General features: G+C 50.9%; 1 protein-coding gene across 4 annotated transcripts in view; it reads right to left on the bottom strand.

Annotated features, from left to right (window-relative positions):
* USP24 (ubiquitin specific peptidase 24) overlaps positions 1-23,906 on the bottom strand; it is a 2,099,319-nt gene that overhangs the window by 121,718 nt on the left and 1,953,695 nt on the right. For all 4 annotated transcript variants that reach the window (XM_078670143.1, XM_078670156.1, XM_078670149.1 and 1 more), the window contains exon 63: positions 2,881-2,959. In XM_078670143.1, coding sequence (XP_078526269.1) covers positions 2,881-2,959 — 79 coding nt within the window. The remainder of the gene's footprint in view (positions 1-2,880; positions 2,960-23,906) is intronic.

Here is a 23,906-nt window from a genome sequence, read left to right as displayed (position 1 = left end):
GCATCGCCTTTTAGGATGCACATGACATAGGGCCTGCCTTCTTTAAACAGAATTTACAGCCTTATGTCCCCGCCCGCCATCTTCGTTCATCTCATGCCCATAATCTGACAGCCCCCAGGTTAAAAAAAAGTTCCTGGGGTGGAAGGAGTTTTTTGGTCGGTACGACCAGACTGTGGAATTCTCTTCCATTGAGATTAAAAGAAGAAACTCATCTGTTAGCCTTTAGGAAGGCATTGAAGACTTGGCTGTTTAACCTCTGATGTGATTTTGAAACCGCTCCAGTTAGTCTTGTTTGATGAGCTAGCGCCTTGACACTCTCGGGTGAATGTTTAGCGCTCTATATATTTTTTTCATTAAATTTTTCATTTCATTAACCACGAGGCATGATCTTCTAAATTGTAATCTAGCACTGGGTTATTATAAGGCAAGAAGAAATGGAAGGTAGGGTTGGTACGCTATGAGCAATCTGCAAAACTCATTGGTCTGCTGTGATGGATTTCCTGCGATGTCAGAGCCTGATGCCTGCTGGCTGACTGCAAGGGCACTGGCAAGTGGTTGTGTGCTGCTGTAGGGGGAGAGGAGGAACTAAATTAATGTTGCTCCTGATAGAGTGAACAGATTAGACCGACTCCACATCTTCTAACTCGAAAAGTCTGGGCCAGTTGTTGCACCAGCTGAGACGGTTAACGTTGCTAGAAAGATAGGCATTTGTATTAACGCCTAAAAATATAGCAATGCTAGTGGAATTCATAACCTGGTGACAATAACACTGAGAATGGTGATGTGGCATGATTTTCTTTAAATGATCAAGCACCAAGCCAGCCTTTCCACCAAAATGTTTAGATCCGTAAAAGAGAATTCCCATGATAAACGCCTGAACGTCCCCAGAAAATCCAGTTGCCTGCATCCAGGCATGAATGATGCTGGTGGAGATCACATAGCCTACGCAACAAGTAATGTCCAGGCCAGTGCGCAATACATATTTTGCTGCATCCTATTCATCCCGACTCATTTGGGCAAGAGATGCCCTAAAGTCTTCAGGGATGGCAGTAAGACATTGCCAACTATGTCTCACTAAGCATGGATATACTTGCTGAAAAGGCACACTACATTCTAGTAATATAGGGCCAGACTAGCTGACTAAATAATTTTCTTGCAAAATATCTCAGAATGCCTCAATTCCAAGTCCTGGAAATTCAAGGGAAAGGCATTTGGATTCTTATTCATCAATGCCTGCAACAAAAAGGTTGCAGGGTGTTTCTTCAGAAAATCAGGGTCATCTGAGCCCGATATGTGTTGCCAAGCATAGTGTTAAATAAGTGGCCAGAACGGTGTTTGTGAGTGCCTCATTAAAGAGGCTCTTATAACGAAGGGCCTGGTTGGAGTAACTGGTCAGTAAATTGATTCTAGTTTCAACAGAAGGCAGCTGTACCTCTAGCTACTCTGCCTCTCAACATACTACTACTGCAAAGGAGGCAATTTCGTCTGTTGGGGGACAAGGTGGTGAATTTACATCGGTCTCTGAGAAGGTGTCTAGCCCACAAACATTCTCTAGGTCTAGGTAGTTACCTGATCAGTGAAGTGAGGGGAAGATATTGTCGGCCTCATTATCATTAGTGTTGTGGGATATGCTTTGCAGGCTTAAGACGGAGTCAAAATCAGAGCAAAATAGGGACTCCAGCCTTTGGATGTAGTGGAATTGAGAATGAGACTGGGGCTATGGTTGAATGAAAACTGGACGTGTTCTGGTAATCTAATTGAGCAATGCAAGTCTAGTGTGGGCTGACATTGGGTCAGGGATCAGTATCTGGATCCAGCAACAATGCAGGTATTGAAGGCCCTAGAGTGGGTTGATGCTAGAGTGGAAGCAGAGACCTGGCTCCGTATGGGCCTGGAATACGGCCTCCAGAGGGTAAACCTGCAGAGGACCATCCTTCTGGACTCTGACTGTAGGCCTTAGTGGCTCAGTGGGGCTAAAAGGCTGCATCTGAAGGATATGGAGCATGGCTTTCTTGAAAACTTAAATTTTCTGCAGAATCGATGATGGACTGTGGAATTCAGTGTGTGCCAGGCCCACTGTGGCACCAGATAGGTTCCTGAAGATGTTGGAGGCAAAGAGCCCTTTGTGTGTCAACCTTGTGACTTCTCTTCATATATAGAATAGCAACTTGGGGTTGAGTCCCACTTATCTTTATTAAGCTTATGGTACATTTTCGACTTCAATTTACCTGAATACTTTAAGCAAGCACAAAGCTTCACGCGGAACCACATCCATAACAGGAAGCGGCCCTCACGTTGGAGTGGGAGCAATACTAATGTTTCGCTGCAACCTCTTATGGCTCATTGAAGTAGAGTTCCGCTTACGGTCTCTAATCGCCTTCTGGGGCATATGGGCACTTTTCTCACACAACAGCGCTATGACTGGAGCCCAGTAACGAAAAGCACACGTCATGTAGGTCTGTCATAGACATCTACTTCCTTCAGAAGTAGCACAGCTTGAATCCTGTTGTGTTTGGAGGAGACTTCATACGTAGCTCACTGGAGAACTGACAAAGTTGGGAGCATAGTTCCAGACACATGTCGAAGGGCACAGAAAGAAAGGAATGGACCTCATCACACAGGGGTGGTGTTTATATCTGGGCCCTATGCATCACTTCAAGGGTGGATGCTAATAGATTGAAGCAAAGCCACATGGCACCACCTGTCTGCACACACAAGTCACTACTGCGAGAAATTTCAAGATCCAGTCTGGCGTCTAGGATAGTCTAAAGGCGAAGAATCTGCGATACCAAGTAGCCATCAGAATACTGTGTATAACAGTACACAACAACCATAAGCATTAATTAATTACAGTTTGCCAATTTTGTTACTGGTACTTACTTCTGGGCTAGCGTGACAAGAAACTTAACAGATTGATAGCACCGACTGCTGTCCACGTGATTACTATGGTGCATCAACGCTATAAGATTGTAAAGAACATGAATAAAAATAATTAGAAAGTGACAAAACAGTAAAGGCTACATGTGCGTTAAATCAGCAGTAAGATTTTCTTGAAAAATAGTTATGACGCATTTATGTCATGTTAACACAGTGTATGGTGATGCAGAGTTATATTATTTACTCTAACCTAAAACACCTAACAATATTTTTTTTAAAGTAACAAACTATGCATGAACAGTGAGTTTCACACTGACGGACAACTTACAGTATAGGGATATATTTCTTGATTGTGTCATATCCAATCCCATTTATTCAAATTATAGGTAGAATTAAAAAAGAAAAGCAAATGTTACTGAGATACTTTTATTGTTCATAACGAATCATTTGAAAAACACTTTGCTATGGAGACAAGATGGTGGCCCTACAGGGCACAGCCAACGAGATGACCAACATGATACAAACCAGGCGTGCTTCACCCATTTTCTCCCAACATCAGTGAAATATATGGCAGACATAAGGGAGAAAATGTGCAAACTTGCTGTAGCTGCTCAGCTCATTTTAGTTTGACAAGTTTGTGTCATTTGAAAATTCAATTAAATATTTTAATTTAAAAACAAAATCTAATGCCCGTCTCATTATCTTGGTAAAAGAGGAACTCTTCTGTTGATAACCCAATGGAGGAACACAATTCACTGTCCTCGGAAGCGTCCAGACCACTGGCCTCCTACAAGTTCATGGATAAATTGGCATCATCATAGTGTGGGGGAAAATAATCCCCTTCATCTCCATTGTCTTCTCCAAAGGCTGATTGTCTCTGATCTGAGTCTGAACTGAAAAGCTGTTGAAGCACTGGGATGCGGCTCACAGGCAAAGGCATGGTTCTGTCAAAATTGGAGTGCACTGGCACCGGAGCCGAGAGAAATTTGTGTCAGAATCAGTAAGAGCTATTAGGCCAGGGTCATCCTTGGGCTATGTCAGGGTCAGCATAAAAGTGAAGGGGACTAGCGTGACTTTTGGTGGCAGATTGAAAGTCACTCTGGTGTTGGATTGGAAGCTGAGATGGCTTCAGGAGACATAGATGGCACCAGGGGCAACAATGCAGGTGGTAATCCTACTGGAAGCCTCAGCAGATCTTTGTGCCCAAAGGTGCACCGGAGCGATCCAAAAGGGTGCTGAAAATACACAGCATGGCCTCTCTAAAGGCCTCAAACGGTTGCAGTGGTTCAGATGGCCCAGGAAATTCGGCATGCATCAGAATCAGCTGCGGAATCGGTTCCTTTTTAGGGGCCTATAAACGACACCGATGGGCACCCTGATGTCCTTACGTCTTCTTCGGATTAGAGTTGCCAGACTGGGAGAAATCTTGCTTGGCCTTCTTGTACTGCCTCTTCCGCTTACTGGCACCCTTGGACCATGATGAGGCACTGTCGTAGGAACGGCCTCAAGATTAGGAACGGGTCAGCGCCCTAGAGTTCGAGGAGATGCTGACATTTTAGGTCTTCTTTTGGTGTTCAGCAATTTACAACTACACTTCATGTTCCCAGACCACCCTTGAATTCATAAGGGCACACACTCTGCAGGACCCCTTGAAGAGCAGAAGGTTGACTTCCTGCAGCAAGAATGTAGAATGGTTCATGGACAGTCGCTTTGAAATGGAGAAAAAGCGCAGGGAGGAAATGAAAAGGTAGGGAGTAAGGGGGTGTACCGCTTCAGTTATTTCTAAGACCTATCTCTCCAAATTGATGGTTCTCCAATGAGGAAGAATTGTTGTATCCTGCCTCCTACTGGCTGAATATGGCCATGTATTGGCAAGTAATCTGGGCCTGGTAGCTGCTGCAGCAGCTAAGGAAGAGATAGATGAGAGCTGCCTATGCTGGTGCAAATGGCCTTGACTGCAGGCACGAAATCTGCACTGAAACAGTGGGCCTGCTGCTGCACAAGTTCTTAAGGCTGACACTGCATGCAGGCGGACCCCCTGGAAAAAATTTGTAACTTCATGTACCGATGATGGAGCTGCCGTGGCTCAACTAACCGTCTTTAAACTGCCCAGGCACCAGAACACCAGTGTCAATGGCTCTGTCACATAGGCTGTGGTCTCCCAACAATGCATCAGTGAGGCCTCTTATTCTTCGGGGACAGCCAGCAAGCCTTCTCTGACAATGTTCATAAGCTTTGGGTTACCTGCCAAAAGACATGCCACATCTAAGGATCTTAAGGCCAAACCAAACTGGCTTACGAGAACAGTCTCCTTCCAAAGACATTAATATGCTTTGATTTTCTAGCCGAAGAATTGACTGGAAAGTCATTAACCCCTTCCATGCTCATGACGGAACGGTTCCGTCATGAGCGTCGGTTGAGCTGTGCTCATGACGGAACCGTTCCGTCATGAGCCCATAGGCTCATTAGAACCTTCAGCACAACGCGAAAATTTGCGCCGCGCTGAAGGGGTTAAAGGTGACTTTCGTAGCTGACGCCTGTACTGCCAAACTTTCAGGCGAAGGGTGCCTTGTCAGAAAATGAGGATCATCAGGTGCCAACTTATGTCTCATGCAAACAGGCTGATTAACCTGAGGGCCAGAAACCAGTTTGTACCAAGTGGCCAGATTCTATTGGCGGCCCAGGTGGTGAACCTAGCTCAGTTACCGAGGGTAGATCTAGCTGAGAAAGCAGATAGGGAGAGTCACCGCTGTGAACATTTGTTCAACCATTTTGCATCACTTGCAGCAATTTATTTTATCTTGCCCTTTATGTAATAAATATTGCCTTCAGTTCCCCTTTGAAACATGACAAACTGTGTGCGTGTAGAAAACTGTTTCTATCTTTGTGCTACACAAGGTAGGAGCTATCTGCATCTGTCAAGGGAAGCAGAACATCTTTAAATACAGGCTCATGTGAATATAAGCGGGGGTGTGTGTGTGTGTCTGTGCTACACTCAGTAGGAGTTATCTGCATCTGTCAAGGGAAGCAGAGCATTTTTAACTACAGGCTTATGTGCATATGAGCTTGGGCCAACCATCAGTGTGCTGACTGCGCTTTCTGTCTTGCTATGTATGAATAATGAGAAATTCCACAGCTTGAAGCACAAGTTACTACTTGTGTAATGATATATCTGTAAGAGACATTAGTAGGAGATAGATTCCTTACCTTAGAATATCCCCAGGCGTCAGACTGGATCCGGAAAGTTTTGCTAGCAGTACCCCTGCGCGTCAGTAGGTGGCGTCTTGCGGCTCCGCGGGCGTCGTATGTGCCGAGATGACACAGTGACTACTTAGGCGCCACCCATGCAAGCTGACGTCAGTTCTGTACACGACTTTCCGTGCCAGGAACGCAGAGCCATGCAAGGAACTGACCACTGGTGCCATAAAACTAGGGCTCTGAAAAGGATGTCCTTAACCCTAGTAATCAGTTCGCAGAATGGAGAGGATGGGTGGGGCGGTGAGGAATCTATCACTAACTAATGTTTCTTACAGATATATCGTTACACAAGTAATAACTAGTGCATCTGAAAGAGATATGTTAGTGATAGATTCTTCACCTTAGAATAGATACCCCAGCAATATTAACCCTGGAGGAGGGTCTGCAAATAAGATTACACCGGAAAGTCACAGAGAACAGAACAGCCAAAAAGCCGTCTCTCCGGACTTGACTGTCAAGGCAGTAATGCTTGGTAAACGTGTGCAGCGAGGCCCACGTAGCTGTCTGATAAATGTCCTGCAAGGGAAACGCCGTGTCCCAAGGCAGTAGTTGCTGCAGTTGCCCTGGTGGAATGGGCATGCAGTCCCACAGGAGGCTCTTTCTTAGCCAATGAGTAACAGGTCTTGATGCAGAGGATGACCCACCGAGAGATGGTCCATTTGTGCACGCCCCAACCTTTTTTGGCGCCCACGTAGCCAACAAAGAGCTGGTCATCCACCCGGAACTGATGTGTGCGGCTCAGGTAAAAGGAGCACGCGTTTTGGGTCCAGACGATGGAGCCTCTCTTCCTCTTTGGAAGGATGCGGAGGCGGAAAGAAAGTGGGCAAAGTGATGGTCTGCCCGATGTGGAAGGGCGTGACAACCTTTAGAAAGAAAGAAGGATGGGTCCTTAAAACCACCTTGTATGGAGGGACAGAAAGGAAAGGAGGTTTGGAAGAAAGGGCCTGGAGCTCACTCACTCTTCAGGCAGAGGTGATAGCTATCAGGAAAGCCGTCTTGATAGTAAGTAGCCACAAAGGACAGTTATGAAGGGGCTCGAAGGGAGCGCACATCAGATATGTCAAGACGAGGTTTAAGTCCCATTGAGGCATGATAAATGTCATGGGAGGGAATGTGTGAGTAATGCCATTCAGAAAACGGTTAACTACCGGGGACTTAAAAAGAGAGGGCTGATCTGGAAGCCGTAGAAAGGCAGAGATGGCCGAAAGATGACCTTTGATTGGCCCAGCAGGGCTCTGCTCTGGGCACTAAAAGGAACAGAAGGACTTCGGAAAGAGGGGCAGAAAGGGGATCCACAGACCTAAGTTTTTTAAGTCTTTTGAGTTTTTATTGTTGACCGTTCGATTATTTAAAATCATTACAGTAACAATAAAATAAAATACAAAAAAGTAAAGCAATAAAAAAAATAAAAAGCTAAAAGTTTGATTCCACCCCCCCCCATATTTCACCCTCCCCTGCAGCCCCCCACCCCCGCTGAACTGCGTCTTTCAAGCCCTATTTCTGGCAGTCCGGTCCTGTGTTGCCAGGTCCCTTATTGCCGTCAGCTCTTGGAACTTGAATTTGCTTCGGCAGAAAATCAATCGGGCTGGCTCCTCCGTGACCTTGGATTGTTGCTGAAGCACATCGTTTGCCTGTTTCTGCCTTTGTGTTGTGCGTGCTTATGGTAAAGCACTTGCACCAAGGGCCAGTCTGATGTGATGGATACATTTTGCTGCTCTGGCGATGGAGTGGGTTGTTGTTTCCGAGAAGCACCAATCTGATGCCTCCCTGCATGTTCTAATTCCAAGGTTTCTAAAGATGGGGCGAAGCATCCTTTGTCGCTCATTAATTAGTTTGGGGCAGCAACATAGTAAGTGGAGCCAAGATTCCTTTTGGTAATTGCAAAGACAAGAGGAAGCACCAACTGCGCGTGCCCATTCAGTTTTGAGGTCCGCTGTTCTTAAGGCCACTAGTCTCATAAAAAGAATTTTCCTACGGGCCTGGGCCCCTAGTGCTTCATTTAGATATGGTTGGGCTTTCCCCATGATATAAGATTCATTCAGTGCCTTGGTAAGGATGTTCTGGCGAAGAGCGTTTAGATCCAGTTCGAACGAAATTGAGCGGACCTGCCGTCTCATGATGTTTGACCAGGTCTTGTGCGGGATCTCTGTTAGGAGCAGGCTTTGTGGTTCAATGTTAAGGGTCTCTATTGCTATGCCCAGCTTGATGTGCCAGGGGGAATCCTTTTCTCTAAAGATTGTTACCAGATGACGTTTGAGAGAGTCTTGGGGTGCTTTCAGGCACCTGATGTAGTACTTGATTAGATCCCCCTGAAGTGCCAGTTCTGGTCTGCTGAGCCCTAGTTCCAGCCGTAACCTGATGTTCCTTGCATACCCAGGTGTTTGCAGCACGATTTTGTGTGCTTTGACCTGCGCTGCTGATATGAGTTTGTCGAGGTCTCCTGGGAATGCCAGATGCCCGTAATTAATGGCCGGGATTAGTTTAGCCTTTAGGACCTTCAGCATGGGTTCCGCTGTGGGGCTGGTTAAGCGTTGGCTGAGGCATCTCATTGATAAGAGTACACTCTTGGTTTTGGCTGTTAGATGTTTTGCTTGAGTTGCCGATGTTGCCCTCTCATGCAGCCAAACCCCAAGATAGTTGTAAGCAGTGGTAGTGCCAATTTGAAGATCACCCAAGGTCCAGCGCGCTTGTTTTTTGTGAGGATGTCTGCCGAATACCATTATCTTTGTTTTACTCTGGTTGACTGTTAAATGATTTTCCTTGTTGTACTTCCCTAGCTCTTTTAGTGCTCTTTGGAGGCCCACCCTTGTGTGATCCATCACTACAGTGTCATCTGCGTACTGAAGAATTGTAAGTCTTACCGTTCCCACTTTAGGTGAAACTAGACTTGCCTCTTTCAGGGCTCCCCCCATGTCGGCTGTGTAAAGATTGAATAGTAGGGGGGCTAAAACACAGCCCTGCTTCAGACCGTTGTTGGTTTGTACTCTTGCAGATAACGCTGTGTACCATGCCACAAACTTGTTCCACCTGCAAGTGTATATCGTTTTTGTGGAGGGACGCCTGGCTGCCAGAATGACAACATAGACTTCGGGAGGAAGATCGAAAGCTGTCAACTGTCGCCGCTCAATCTCCACGCATGGAGGTGGAGGCTGGGCAGGTTCAGGTGGAGGACCGTCGCCTACTGCTACGACAGACGATCCTCCCGAAGAGGCAGTCGGGTCGGGGGATTGATCGCCATGCTGAGTAGCTTTGGATACCAGTATCTTCGTGCCCAATCCGGAGCCACAAGAATGACTTGGGCCCGGTCGCGCCAAATCTTCTTCAGCACTCTGGGCAGAAGTGGTATAGGCGGAAAAGGCGTACAATAGACTGCAGCTCCACTCGCGAAGAAAAGCGTCACCGAGCGAGTGCCGCCTTGTAAATTCCAACGCGCAGAACTGATTACATTGCACGTTCTATTTGGTGGCAAATAGATCTAACCAAGGCTCTCCCCAATGCAGAAAGAGACCTTGCGCCACGTCCGAGTTCAGACGCCATTCGTGATCCATCAAGCAACGGCGGCTGAGTTCGCCCACCCTGGCATTCAGAGAACCTGAATGAATGAATGAATTTTACGTGCATCAAATGAAAGGAACTGAGAAATGTTTCTTATAATCCGGATGAGCCCAAAACAGGTGGCCACTGTCCTGGAGACCTGCAAATTCATGGATAGAGTATCATCCACCGCCACTCCCAAATTTTTACCATGGGAAACAGGAGTAGGACAGGTGCCTAAGGAATCAGGCCACCGCTCCCTAGACCAAATGTCGGTCCTATCCCAAAAAATCAGGACCTCCGTCTTCTCGCCATTCAATTTGAGATAGTTTTGTACTATCCATGACGAGACTGCTTACATGCAGTTTTTAAAGTTCTGTGCGGAGTCCCTGACATTTTGCGTGATTGCCACCATTATTTAGGTGTCTTCTGCATAGGACAACACTTCCAGCCCAAACGGTTTCACCACCCTTGCAAGCTGGGCCACATAGATATTGAATAAAGTGGGGCTCAGGGAAGAGCCCTGAAGCACTCCGAATACAAGGGGGGTAGAATCCGAATAAAAACTTCCCAGTTTAACTCTTTGAGACCGCTCACCCAAAAAAGAGGCGAGTAGATCCAAGGCCAAACCTCCAACACCTATCTCCTTGAGACGCTCCACCAATCTCAGGGGAGACAGGGTATCAAATGCTGCGGTAAGATCGAGTAAGATCAGGAGGGTGGTATGACCAGCATCCACCTGAACTTGTATGTTATCAAAAACCGCAGTGAGGGCAGTCTCCATGCTCTGAGAACTTCTGAATCCATGTTGAGAGCCATCCAAAATCTGATGATCTCTCAGGTAAGCACTCAGGTGAAAGTTCAAGAGGGACGTATTTTTTTTAAATTTGACGGGCCTAATGAGGGCTTTTTTAAAAGTGGCCTAACCATTGCCGCCTTCCAAATCAGAGGATACTTGCCCTGTGAGGTGGCTATGTGAGAAGTTGGCCTGATATATGATGTTCACTAGTTCTAGTGATCATCTTGTATCAGTCCAAACAACCCTTATGGTGATTGGTTGTAAGTCAACCTTATAGACCAGCTATCCTAATGGTAGCATGGACAAAGCAGTCTTAGGCTAAACTCTTTTGGCATGTGAAGCCAGCTGTTTTACCACAATATAACCCCTTGAATACCAGATGAAAGGACACCACACAGGTTGTTATGAAAATAAACAATATATTTATTAATAACAAACACCTCTGAACTCTTTATGAGGTCTGAGGGCTAAGCACATGACAATCTCTTAGGAAAAATACGATAAGTTGCACAAAATTACAATGGTGCCCTAGGGGCACGGCAAACCATATACTAAGTAAATGGAATGTGAAAGTCGATAGAAGAAATGGAGCTGTCCAGAGGCTGCAGGACCGCTGGGACTATGCTATCCTAACCTTAGGTAAGTAATAGGAGGCCCACGGGACGCGGGTGTGAACTCACACGCGGGATGCGTAACAACGTCTATGGACAGTACAGTTCAGGAAAAAGGGGAGTACGGACAATCCTGACTAGTTAGGACTAAAACGACTGTGAATCTGGACACTAGGAGAGTCAAGCTACCCTTGAGCACCAAAATGCTCTCGTTACCTCACCCACGGGCTGCAGGTGCATAGGTGCGAAGTCGTGTCGGGTTTCTGAGTTGAAGTCAATGGAGCCTGAAAGAAAAGATGCTGCAGGCGACCAGGAGGAAGATGTCCGGTGCGATCCAAGGGTGGATAGGTGAAGGAGAGGACCTGAAAGCAGAGGGGACAATGTTCAAAGTCACTAGCCAGTGACTGGAGTGGAACCAGGAAGGAACCAGATGTCGTCGTCGCCATCAGGTGAAGAGTGGACTCTTGACTCTGCAGCCACGTGGACCAGGAGGTGTCTTCGACGACCAGGATGGAGGCACGAGCTGTCCCACGCAGGCTCTCGCTGTCGGCGGTGTTGGATCTGGAATCGGCGTCAACAGGCCTTGGCAAAGGCAACCCACGCGGTGAGTGGAAAAAGCGTCTGGTGCCGACTAGGAGAGTCCGGGGTGCTCCTCTTTTGGAAGGGAGCAAGGGCCAGTCTGGAGCAACCAGACCAGCAGTGTAAGTTTCAAAGGTCGTCGTCTAGGAGGTCACTAGCCAGCCGGCAAGTGACGAGACAACGCGTCGAGCAGCAAACAAGCAGAAGGGCCCCATGCAGATCTCGTAGAAGCTGGAGGGCTGATCTTCGGTGCAGGGGCTGCTCGGGGCTGGGGCTTCTCAATCCCCAAAGCACTTGGTCGAGTTTACCTTGGGAGTCGTGCTGAAAGCGAAGTGCAGGTTCTTTCAAGATGGCCGGTCCCACGTGTCTCGTCGCACCCACGGATCCCAGCTGTGCTGCAGATGTAGGTTGAGGTCGGAGAGGTCTGGGAATCCGGGTCTCGTCGGGCTCTGAAGTCTGGATCCTCAAGGGAAGACAACAAAGTGAAGCTGCTGGACGCTTGATGGTGCCTGCAGTTTCAGGGTGGACACTCCTTGCCCACAAGGGAGATTCTTCAGTCTTCTGTGGAGCAGAACGTCGAAGTCCAGAGTTTCTTCTTGTAAAGTTGTTCAGGATAATCTAATTTAGAATGGGACCAGCTCCTACCTTTATTCTCCTAAAGGGGGATGCACTACTGACTAGGTCCTTCCCCTGGGTGGGACCAGGAAGGGGGGTGGTTACACCTCCTATCCTTTGTCCGGTTTCCGCGCCAGAGCTGGGGCAGGGATGCCCCAGCAACTGGTTTGAACCGGTGTATGCACAGGGCACCTTGTGTGCCCCAGGCATGTCTCATTCCTTTCAGGCCTGTCCTACCCAATACACCAAATCCTGTCTGGGGTGGTGCTAGCACCTCCCAAGGCAGGAAACCCTTTGTCCAAGCTTCCCTCGCTGGAAGGACTCCCAGCAGCAGGAGGTCAGACTTGTGTCTGTGGTGGCAGCATCCATTTTGTGATGCCAAGGCTCGAGTTAACTTTAACCGGGGTTCACAGTTACATACATGTGGTGTCCCTCTAGAAGGGTGGAATGCTACCCCCGTCGCCAGAACTGGCAAAGGGGTAGTATTCCAATTCGTATGACACCTTACTCGACATGTTTTGATAATGTTATACCAGAGTTAGCATTTAACCGCGAGGTCGATAATGCACCTTAGAGTATATGGTATAGCGTTATCATGGAACAGCTATTAGGACTTGGTTCCGCAAGCTGCAGACGGGCTCAGCTCATGCCAGAGCACCATCTCACATAATTCCAAGCACTCTGCCTTCAGGATCGATAAGGCCTGCCATAGGAGTGACTGATAGGAGTATATGTGTCCATTTTAGTTACTACTTGTGTAACGATATATCTGTAAGAGACATTAGTTAGTATTAGATTCCTTACCTTAGAATCTCCCCAGGCGTCAGACTGGATCCGGAAACTTCTGCATAGCAGTACCCTTGCGCGTCGGTAGGCGTCGTCTGCGGCTCCGCGTCCGTCGTCGACGCCGTGATGACGTCATCGGAGTACTTAGACGCCGCCTCCGCGTGCTGACGTCAGTTCTTAGACACAGCTTTTCCGTGCCAGAAACGCAGAGCCATGTTAAAAACCAACACTGGTGCCATTGAAACTATGGCCATGAAAGGGGGTTACCCTAACCCTAGATATTGGTTCGCACAACGGGGAGAATGGGTGGGTCGGTAAGGAATTTAATACTAACTAATGTCTCTTACAGATATATCGTTACACAAGTAGTAACATGTGCATCTGAAAGAGACACGTTAGTATTTGATTCCTTACCTTAGAATAGATATCCCAGCAATACCAACCCAGGTGGTGGGTCTGCGAACCAATAATCACACCAGAAAGTCCTGGAGGACGGAACGGCCAAAGAAGCCATCCCTCCGGACTTGGCTGTCCAGGCAGTAGTGTCTTGCAAACGTGTGCAGCGATGCCCACGTAGCTGCCTGACAGATGTCTTGTAAGGGCACACCCCTGCCCAGAGCAGTGGTAGTCGCCGTGGCTCGGGTAGAATGAGCCCGCAATCCAGCAGGGGGCTCCTTCCTAGCCAAGGAGTAGCATGCCTGGATACACAAGATGATCCACCGGGAGATGGTCCTCTTGTGTACCGCTTTCCCCATCTTAGCGCCCACGTAACCAACAAAGAGTTGGTCATCCAACCGGAACTGGCGTGTGCGATCCAAATAAAATGAGAGCACATGTTTTGGGTCCAGACGGTGGAGCCGCTCTTCCTCTTTAGAGGGATGCGGTGGCGGAAAGAAGGTTGGCAAGGTGATAGACTGCCCGATGTGGAAGGCCGTGACAACCTTGGGCAGGAAAGAAGGTTTGGTACGTAGCACCACTTTGTCCGGATGGACAGAAAGGAAAGGTGGAGTACAAGAAAGGGCCTGGAGCTCACTCACTCTCCTGGTAGAGGTGATGGCAACCAGGAAAGCAGTCTTCAAAGTTAGAAGGCGAAGAGGACAGTTGTGAACTGCCTCAAAGGGAGCGCACATCAGAAATGTAAGAACCAGGTTCAAGGCATCACAAACGGAACAGGAGGAAACGTGTGTGATGCCCTTAAGAAATCTATTCACAATAGGGGACTTGAACAAAGAAGGCTGATCAGGTAGCCTGAGAAAGGCTGAAAGGGCAGAAAGGTAGCCCTTGATAGTGCCCAGAGCAGAGCCCTGCTGGGCAAGAGAAAGAAGGAAGAGAAGAACCTCAGAAAGAGGGGCAGCAAGAGGATCCACAACCTTTGCTGTGCACCATGCCACAAATCTGTTCCACCTGCAGGCGTATACCGACTTTGTGGAGGGACGCCTGGCTGCCAGAATGACGTTACAGACTTCAGGAGGCAAGTCAAATGGCCTCAACTGTCGCTGCTCAATCTCCAAGCATGGAGGTGGAGACTGGACAGGTTCGGGTGGAGGACCGTCCCTTGCTGCTGCGACAGAAGGTCCTCCTGAAGAGGCAGACGAACCGGGGGATCGACTGACATACTGAGTAGCTCTGTATACCAGTACCTTCTCGCCCAGTCCGTAGCCATAAGGATGACTTGGGCCCGGTCGCGCTTGATCTTCTTCAGCACTCTGGGCAGAAGTGGTATAGGCGGAAAGGCGTACAACAGACCGCAACTCCACTCGCGACGAAAAGCGTCTCCGAGCGAGTGCCGCCTTGGAAATTCCAACGCGCAGAACAGATGACATTGCGCGTTCTCTTCGGTGGCCAATAGATCTAACCAAGGCTCTCCCCATTGCTGAAAGAGGCCTTGCGCCACGTCCGAGTTCAGACGCCATTCGTGATCCATCATGCACCGACGGCTGAGCTCGTCCGCCCTGGCGTTCAGAGAACCCGCCAGGTGTTGAGCCACGAGGGTCACGCCCTGGCGTTCCAGCCATTGCCAGAGGCGCAGAGCCTCCTGGCAAAGGGTCCACGACTCCACCCCGCCCTGTTTGTTGCAGTACCACATGGCGGTGGTGTTGTCCGTGAACACCGGCACTACACTCCCCCGGACAGAGGGGAGGAATGCCTTCAGTACTAGACGAATCGCCCGTAACTCCAACAGGTTGATGTGGAGCCGGGTCTCCGCCGGAGACCAGAGGCCTCTGATCTCCGCCTCTCCCATGTGGCCTCCCCAGCCATGGAGGGACGCGTCCGTCACAACTACGAGCCAGGACTCCGCCGGAGACCAGAGGCCTCTGATCTCCGCCTCTTCCAAGTGGCTACCCCATCCCAGGAGGGACGTATCCGTCACCACAGTGTGCTCCGGTTGGGGAAGGGAAAAGGATTGGCCATTGACCCAATCGCGATTCATAAGCCACCACTGCAATTGTCGTGCAGTGCCCTTCGACATCTGGACGTGATTGGACAGGTTGCCCTGATGCTGCGTCCACTGGAACTTCATGTCCCACTGCAGAGCCCTCATGTGCCTTCTGGCATGTTGCACTAGCAGGATGCAGGAGGCCATCAGGCCCAGGAGCTGGAGGGTTATCCTGACTGAAACCCGGGATAGAGGTCGAAAGATCGGAATCATAGCCTGAATATCCCGCTGCTCGGGAGGATAAACCAAAACCGCGTTGAATCCAGAACCACTCCGATGAAGGGGAGCTTCTGAGGGAGATTCAGATGCTCCAGCTTCTTAGAGTCCTTATCTGGCGGCGCCGTGGGAAAGGTACTCTGGGACATCGAAGCTTGAATGACCAGGATCTCGGGTGTAGGATGAGTGGTCAGAAAGACAGATCACCCGGCGCTGGGCGATGACGCCCGGCGACGTTCTTATCTTCCGGCGCCCCTGTGGCAGGCCGCGACCAAGTGTCTAACAAGACATCAGTGAGGGCGTCACACAAGTTACTTACCTTCGGTAACGATATATCTGTAAGAACCAGTAGTTAGTATTAGATTCCTTACCTTAGAATATCCCCAGGCGTCAGTCTGGATCCGGAAACTGGCTTAGCTGCCCTAGACCTGGGAGACTGGATGGTAGCGTTGTACTTGCAGGACGCTTATTTTCACATCCCGGTCCTGCCGGCCCACCGGCGCTACCTGCGGTTCACGGTAGGTCACGAACACTTTCAGTTTACCGTGCTCCCCTTCGGCCTTACCAGCGCCCCTCGGGTGTTCACGAAAGTGATGGCGGTGGTCGCAGCTCATCTGCGCAGATTAGGGGTGTCAGTCTTCTCCTGTCTCGACGACTGGTTGTTGGAGGCGGGATCGCCCGAGGCAGTCGTCAGCCACCTCCAGACTACGGCCGACATCCTGCACCTGCTGGGGTTCTCCATCAATGTGCCGAAGTCACACCTGTGCCCCTCTCAGAAGCTCCTCTTCATCGGAGCAGTTCTAGACTCGGCACAGTTTCTGGTTTATCCTCCCGAACAGCAGGTTCGGGATATTCAGGCTCTGATTCCGATCTTTCAGCCTTTATCCCCAGTCTCGGTCAGGTTGACGCTGAGGCTTCTGGGGCTGATGGCCTCCTGCAACCTTCTGGTGCATCACGCCAGGTGGCGGATGTGGGCTCTGCAGTGGGACCTGAAGTTTCAGTGGGCCCATCATCAGGGCAAATTGTCCGACCATGTCTTGAACTCGGAGGGCACTGCAAGACAGTTGTAGTGGTGGCTCAAGGACCGCGATTGGGTCAGCGGCAGATCCCTCTCCCTTCCCCAACCGGAGCACGTAGTTGTGAGGGACGCGTCCCTCCTGGGCTGGGGGGGCCACATGGGAGAGGCGGAGAGCAGAGGCCTCTGGTCTCCGGCGGAGTACCGGCTCCTCATCAACCTTCTGGAGCTGCAGGCTATCCTACTTGCCCTGAAAAATTCCTCCCCTCTGTACGGGGGAGTGTAGTGCAGGTGTTCACGGACAACACCACCGCCATGTGGTACTCCAACAAACAGGGCGGGGTGGGGTCGTGGACCCTATGCCAAGAGGCTCTGCGTCTCTGGTAATGGCTGGAACATCAGGGCGTGAACCTGGTGGTTCAACACCTGGCAGGTTCCCTGAATGCCAGGGCGGACTAACTCAGCCGTCGGTGCATGATGGATCACGAATGGCGTCTGAACTCGGACGTGGCGCAATGTCTCTTTCAGCAGTGGGGAGAGCCTTGGTTAGATCTATTCGCCACAGAAGAGAACGAGCATCAGTTCTGCGCGTTGGAATTTCCAAGGCGGCACTCGCTCGGAGACGCTTTTGGTCGCGAGTGGAGCTGCGTTTTGTGGTACGCCTTTCCGCCTATACCACAGAGTGCTGAAGAAGATCAGGTGCGACCGGGCCCAAGTCATCCTTGTGGCTCCGGACTGGGCGCACAAGTTACTACTTGTGTAACAATATATCTGTAAGAGACATTAGTTAGTATTAGATTCCTTACCTTAGAATATCCCCAGGCGTCAGACTGGATCCGGAAACTTTTGCGTAGCAGTACCTTTGCGCGTCGGTAGGCGTCGTCAGCGGCTCCGCGTCCGTCGTCGGCGTCGTGGGCGCCGTGATGACGTCGTCGGAGTACTTAGACGCCACCTCCGCGTGCTGACGTCAGTTCTTAGACACAGCTTTTCCGCGCCAGAAACGCAGAGCCATGTTAAAAACCAACACTGGTGCCATTGAAACTAGGGCCCTGAAAGGGGGTAACCCTAACCCTAGATATCGGTTCGCAGAACGGGGAGGATGGGTGGGTCGGTAAGGAATCTAATACTAACTAATGTCTCTTACAGATATATCGTTACAGAAGTAGTAACTTGTGCATCTGAAAGAGAAACGTTAGTATTAGATTCCTTAACTTAGAGTAGATACCCCAGCAATACCAACCCCGGTGGTGGGTCTGAGAACCAATAATCACACCAGAAAGTCCTGGAGGACGGAACGGCCAAAGAAGCCATCCCTCCGGACTTGCCTGTCGAGGCAGTAGTGTCTTGCAAACGTGTGCAGCGAGGCCCACGTAGCTGCCTGACAGATGTCTTGTAAGGGCACTCCCCGGCCCAGGGCAGTTGTAGTCGCCGTGGCTCGGGTGGAGTGAGCCCGTAAGCCAACAGGGGGCTCCTTCCTAGCCAAGGAGTAGCATGCCTGGATACACAAGATGATCCACCGGGAGATGGTCCTCTTGTGCACCGCTTTCCCCTTCTTAGCGCCCACGTAACCAACAAAGAGTTGGTCATCCACCCGGAACTGGCGTGTGCGATCCAAGTAAAATGAGAGCGCACGTTTTGGGTCCAGACGGTGGACCCGCTTGTAGGAGAGTGGGGTCTGCAATCCTATGGTCACCCCAGATTTTTGCTTTTAGCTTCGCTGGTTTACGACTTTCCCTGGCTGTGGGCCTGCTAATCAGACCCACAGCCTAGCTGTTCTCTCTCTAAATTGACAACCATGTACTTTAGGTGCATTTACCAATTGGTACTGGGCCACCTTATCAGTCCCTGTACAGTATATCTTAGGTATCCAGGGCACAGGTGTACCCAGGGCCTACCAGGGGCTGAAGCATGTATTATGCCACCCCTGGCTGGCCATCTAAAACTGACACAACTGGCTGCACGACAGCTGGTGCAAGGTGGTGTAATCACCCTTTGCTATAGATATAGTATACCTATATCTAACCCTAAAATGGACACATATCCTCCTATCAGTCACTCCTATGGCAGGCCTTAACAATCCTGAAGGCAGAGTGCGTGGAATTATGTGAGATGGTGCTCTGGCATGAGCTGAGCCCGTCTGCAGCTTGCGGAACCAAGTCCTAATGGCTGTTCCATGATAATGCTATACCATATACTCTTAAGTGCATTATCAACCTCGCGGTTAAATGCTAACTCTGGTATAACATTATCAAAACATGTCGAGTAAGGTGTCATACGAATTGGAATACTACCCCCTCGCCAATTCTGGCGACGGGGGTAGCATTCCACCCTTCTAGAGGGGCACGACATGTATGTAACTGTGAACCCCGGTTAAAACTAACTCGAGCCTTGGCATCACAAAATGGATGCTGCCACCACAGACACAAGTCTGACCTCCTGCTGCTGGGAGTCTTTCCAGTGAGGGCGGCTTGGACAAAGGGTTTCCTGCCTTGGGAGGTGCTAGCACCACCCCAGACAGGATTTTGTGTATTGAGGTAGGGAGGCCTGAAAGGAATGAGACATGCCTGGGGCACACAAGGTGCCCTGTGCATACACCGGTTCAAACCAGTTGCTGGGGCATCCCTGCCCCAGCTCTGGCGCGAAACCGGACAAAGGATAGGGGGTGTAACCACCCCCCTTCCTGGTCCCACCCAGGGGAGGGACCTAGTCAGTAGTGCAGCCCCCTTTAGCAGGATAAAGGTAGGAGCTGGTCCCATTCCAGATTAGATTATCCTGAACAACTTTGTATGAAGAAACTCTGGACTTCGACGTTCTGCTCCACAGAAGACAGAAGAATCTCCCTTGTGGGCAAGGAGTGTCCACCCTGCAACCGCAGGCACCATCAGCGTCCAGCGGCTTCACTTTGTCGTCTTCCCTCGAGGATCCAGACTTCAGAGCCCGACGAGACCCGGATTCCCAGACCTCTCCGACCTCAACCTACATCTGCAGCACAGCTGAGATCCGTGGGTGCGACGAGACACGTGGGACCGGCCATCTTGAACGAACCTGCACTTCGCTTCCAGCACGACTCCCGGGGTAAACTCGACCAAGTGCTTTAGGGACTGAGAAGCCCCAGCCCCGAGCAGCCCCTGCACCGAAGATCAGCCCTCCAGCATCCACGAGATCTGCGTGGGGCCCTTCTGCTTGTTTGCTGCTCGACGCGTTGTCTGGTCACTTGCCGGCTGGCTAGTGACCTCCTAGACGACGACCTTTGAAACTTACACTGCTGGTCTGGTTGCTCCAGACTGGCCCTTGCTCCCTTCCAAAAGAGGGGCACCCCGGACTCTCCTAGTCCGCACCAGACGCTTTCTCCACTCACCGAGTGGGTTGCCTTTGCCAAGGCCTGTTGACGCCGATTCCGGATCCAACACCGCCGACAGCGAGAGCCTGCGTGGGACAGCTCGTGCCTCCTTCCTGGTCGTCGAAGACACCTCCTGGTCCACGTGGCAGCAGAGTCAAGCGTCCACTCTTCACCTGATCGTGACGACGACATCTGGTTCCTTCCTGGTTCCACTCCAGTCACTGGCTAGTGACTTTGAACATTGTCCCCTCTGCTTTCAGGTCTTCAGCTCTATGGATCCACCCTTGGATCCCACCGGACATCTTCCTCCTGGTCGCCTGCAGCATCTTTTCTTTCAGGCTCCATTGACTTCAACGTGAGAACCCGACACGACTTCGCACCTATGCACCCGCAGCCCGTGGGTGAGGTAACGAGAGCATTTGGGTGCTCAAGGGTAGCTTGACTGTCCTAGTGTCCAGTTCCACAGTCGTTTTAGTCCTACCTAGTCAGGATTGTCCGTACTTACCTTTTTCTTGAACTGTACTGTCCATAGACGCTGTTACGCATCCCGCGTGTGAGTTCACACTCTGCACCCGCGTCCCGTGGGCCTCCTATTACTTACCCAAGGTTAGGATAGCGTAGTCCCAGCGGTCCTGCAGCCTCTGGACAGCTCCATTTCTTCAATCGACTCTCACATTCCATTTACTTAGTATATGGTTTGTCGTGCCCCTAGGGCACCATTGTAATTTTGTGCAACTTATCGTATTTTTCCTAAGAGATTGTCATGTGCTTAGCCCTCTGACCTCAAAGAGTTCAGAGGTGTTTGTTATTAATAAATATACTGTTTATTTTCATAACAACCTGTGTGGTGTCCTTTCATCTGGTATTCAAGGGGTTATATTGTGGTAAAACAGCTGGCTTCACATGCCAAAAGAGTTTAGCCTAAGACTGCTTTGTCCATGCTACCATTAGGATAGCTGGTCTATAAGGTTGACTTACAACCAATCACCATAAGGGTTGTTTGGACTGATACAAGGTGATCACTAGAACTAGTGAGCATCATATATCAGGTCAACTTCTCACACCGCTCTTCCGCTTTAGAGGGATGCGGTGGAGGGAAGAAGGTTGGCAAGGTGATAGACTGCCCGATGTGGAAGGCCGTGACAACCTTGGGCAGGAAAGATGGCTTAGTACGCAACACCACTTTGTCCGGATGGACAGAAAGGAAAGGTGGAGTACAAGAAAGAGCCTGGAGCTCACTCACTCTCCTGGCAGAGGTGATGGCAACCAGGAATGCTGTCTTCAGAGTAAAAAGGCGGAGAGGACAGTTGTGAAGTGGCTCAAAAGGAGCGCACATCAGAAACGTAAGAACCAGGTTCAAGTCCCACTGAGGCATCACAAACGGAACAGGAGGGAATGTTTGTGTGATGCCTGTTAAAAATCTACTTACAATAGGGGACTTGAACAAAGAAGGTTGATCAGGCAGCCTCAGAAAGGCTGGAAGGGCAGAAAGGTAGCCCTTGATAGTGCCCAGAGCAGAGCCCTGCTGGGCAAGAGAAAGAAGGAAGAGAAGAACCTCAGAGAGAGGGGCAGCAAAAGGATCAACAGCCTTTGCTGTGCACCATGCCACAAATCTGTTCCACCTGCAGGCGTATACCGACTTTGTGGAGGGACGCCTGGCTGCAAGAATGACGTTACAGACTTCAGGAGGCAAGTCAAATGGCCTCAACTGTCGCCGCTCAATCTCCAAGCATGGAGGTGGAGACTGGACAGGTTCGGGTGGAGGACCCTCCCCTGCTGCTGCGACAGAAGGTCCTCCTGAAGAGGCAGACGAACCGGGGGATCGACTGACATACTGAGTAGCTCTGGATACCAGTACCTTCGTGCCCAGTCCGGAGCCACAAGGATGACTTGGGCCCGGTCGCGCTTGATCTTCTTCAGCACTCTGGGCAGAAGTGGTATAGGCGGAAAGGCGTACAACAGACCGCAACTCCACTCGCGACGAAAAGCGTCTCCGAGCGAGTGCCGCCTTGGAAATTCCAACGCGCAGAACTGATGACATTGCGCGTTCTCTTCGGTGGCGAATAGATCAAATGAAGGCTCTCCCCATTGCTGAAAGAGGCCTTGCACCACGTCCGAGTTCAGACGCCATTCGTGATCCATCATGCACCGACGGCTGAGCTCGTCCGCCCTGGCGTTCAGAGAACCTGCCAGGTGTTGAGCCACCAGGGTCAAGCCCTGGCGTTCCAGCCATTGCCAGAGGCGCAGAGCCTCCTGGCAAAGGGTCCACGACCCCACCCCGCCCTGTTTGTTGCAGTACCACATGGCGGTGGTGTTGTCCGTGAACACCTGCACTACACTCCCCCGTATAGAGGGGAGGAACTCCAACAGGTTGATGTGGAGCCGGGCCTCCGCCGGAGACCAGAGGCCTCTGATCTCCGCCTCTCCCATGTGGCCACCCCAGCCCTGGAGAGACGCGTCCGTCACAACTACGTGCTCCGGTTGGGGAAGGGAGAGGGATCTGCCGCTGACCCAATCGCGGTCTGTGAGCCACCACTGCAGCTGTCTCGCAGTGCCCTCCGAGATCAGGACGTGGTCGGACAGGTTGCCCTGATGCTGGGCCCACTGAAACTTCAGGTCCCACTGCAGAGCCCGCATCCGCCACCTGGCGTGATGCACCAGTAGAATGCAGGAGGCCATCAGCCCAGAAGCCGCAGCGTCAACCTGACCGAGACCTGGGATAACGGCTGAAAGATGGGAATCAGAGCCTGAATATCCCAGACCCGCTGTTCGGGTGGATAAACACGAAACGGCACCGAATCGAGAAACGCTCCGATGAAAAGGAGCTTCTGAGAGGGGCACAGGTGTGATTTCGGCACATTGATGGAGAACCCCAGCCTGTGCAGGAGATCTGCCGTAGTCTGGAGGTGGCTGATGACTGTCTGGGGCGAGCCCGCCTTCAACAACCAGTCGTCGAGGTAGGAGAAGACTGAAACCCCTAACCTGCGCAGATGAGCTGCGACCACCGCCATCACCTTTGTGAACACCCGTGGGGCGCTGGTAAGGCCGAAGGGGAGCACGGTATACTGAAAGTGCTCGTGGCCAACCGTGAACCGCAGGTAGCGCCGGTGGGCCGGCAGGACGGGGATGTGGAAATAAGCGTCCTGCAAGTCCAACGCTACCATCCAGTCTTCTGGGTCCAGGGCAGCTAGGACCTGAGCCAGTGTCAGCATTTTGAACTTCTCCTTCCGGAGGAAGCCGTTGACGTTCCTTAGGTCCAAGATAGGGCGTAGGCCCCCTTTGCCCTTCTTGGGTACCAGAAAGTAGTGGGAGTAGCAACCACACCCTACTTCTGGCCCAGGAACGTGCTCGATGGCCCCCTTGGCCAAGAGGGCCGTAACTTCCTCCTGCAGAAGTCGCAAATGATCCCCCGATACACGGTGGTTCTGCGGTGGTATGGCTGGAGGAGTCGCCTCGAAGGGGAGGGAGAAGCCCCTTCGGACGATCTGCAGCACCCACCTGTCCGAAGTGACAGTGCGCCAGTGGAGGTGGTGATGGCGAAACCTTCCCCCCACTGGCGTCACATGGGCCTGAAAGCACGGACTAGGAGGATTTTGAAGCCGATGCTGCGGGGGAAGGTGTGGACTGATCTCGCCGTTGTCCCCGACCGCCGGGACGGCGGTTCCCACGGCCGCCACCGCGTTGGGTATTACCATGCGGAGCGTAGCTGGCAGCATGTGTGGGTACACCCCTTCCGTGGCCACGGAAAGAGTGAAAGGCAGCCGATTGCTGGCGTGGGGCCGAGAGGCCCAAGGACTTGGCCGTAGCCCTGGAGTCGTTAAAGCGCTCAAGCGCATGGT

This window comes from Lissotriton helveticus, chromosome 1_2 (genome assembly GCF_964261635.1).
Source record: "Lissotriton helveticus chromosome 1_2, aLisHel1.1, whole genome shotgun sequence".
In the NCBI taxonomy this organism is placed as follows: domain Eukaryota; kingdom Metazoa; phylum Chordata; class Amphibia; order Caudata; family Salamandridae; genus Lissotriton; species Lissotriton helveticus.
The sequence above is the reverse complement of the archived record's forward strand: the minus strand, read 5'-3'. Positions and strand labels throughout refer to the sequence as shown.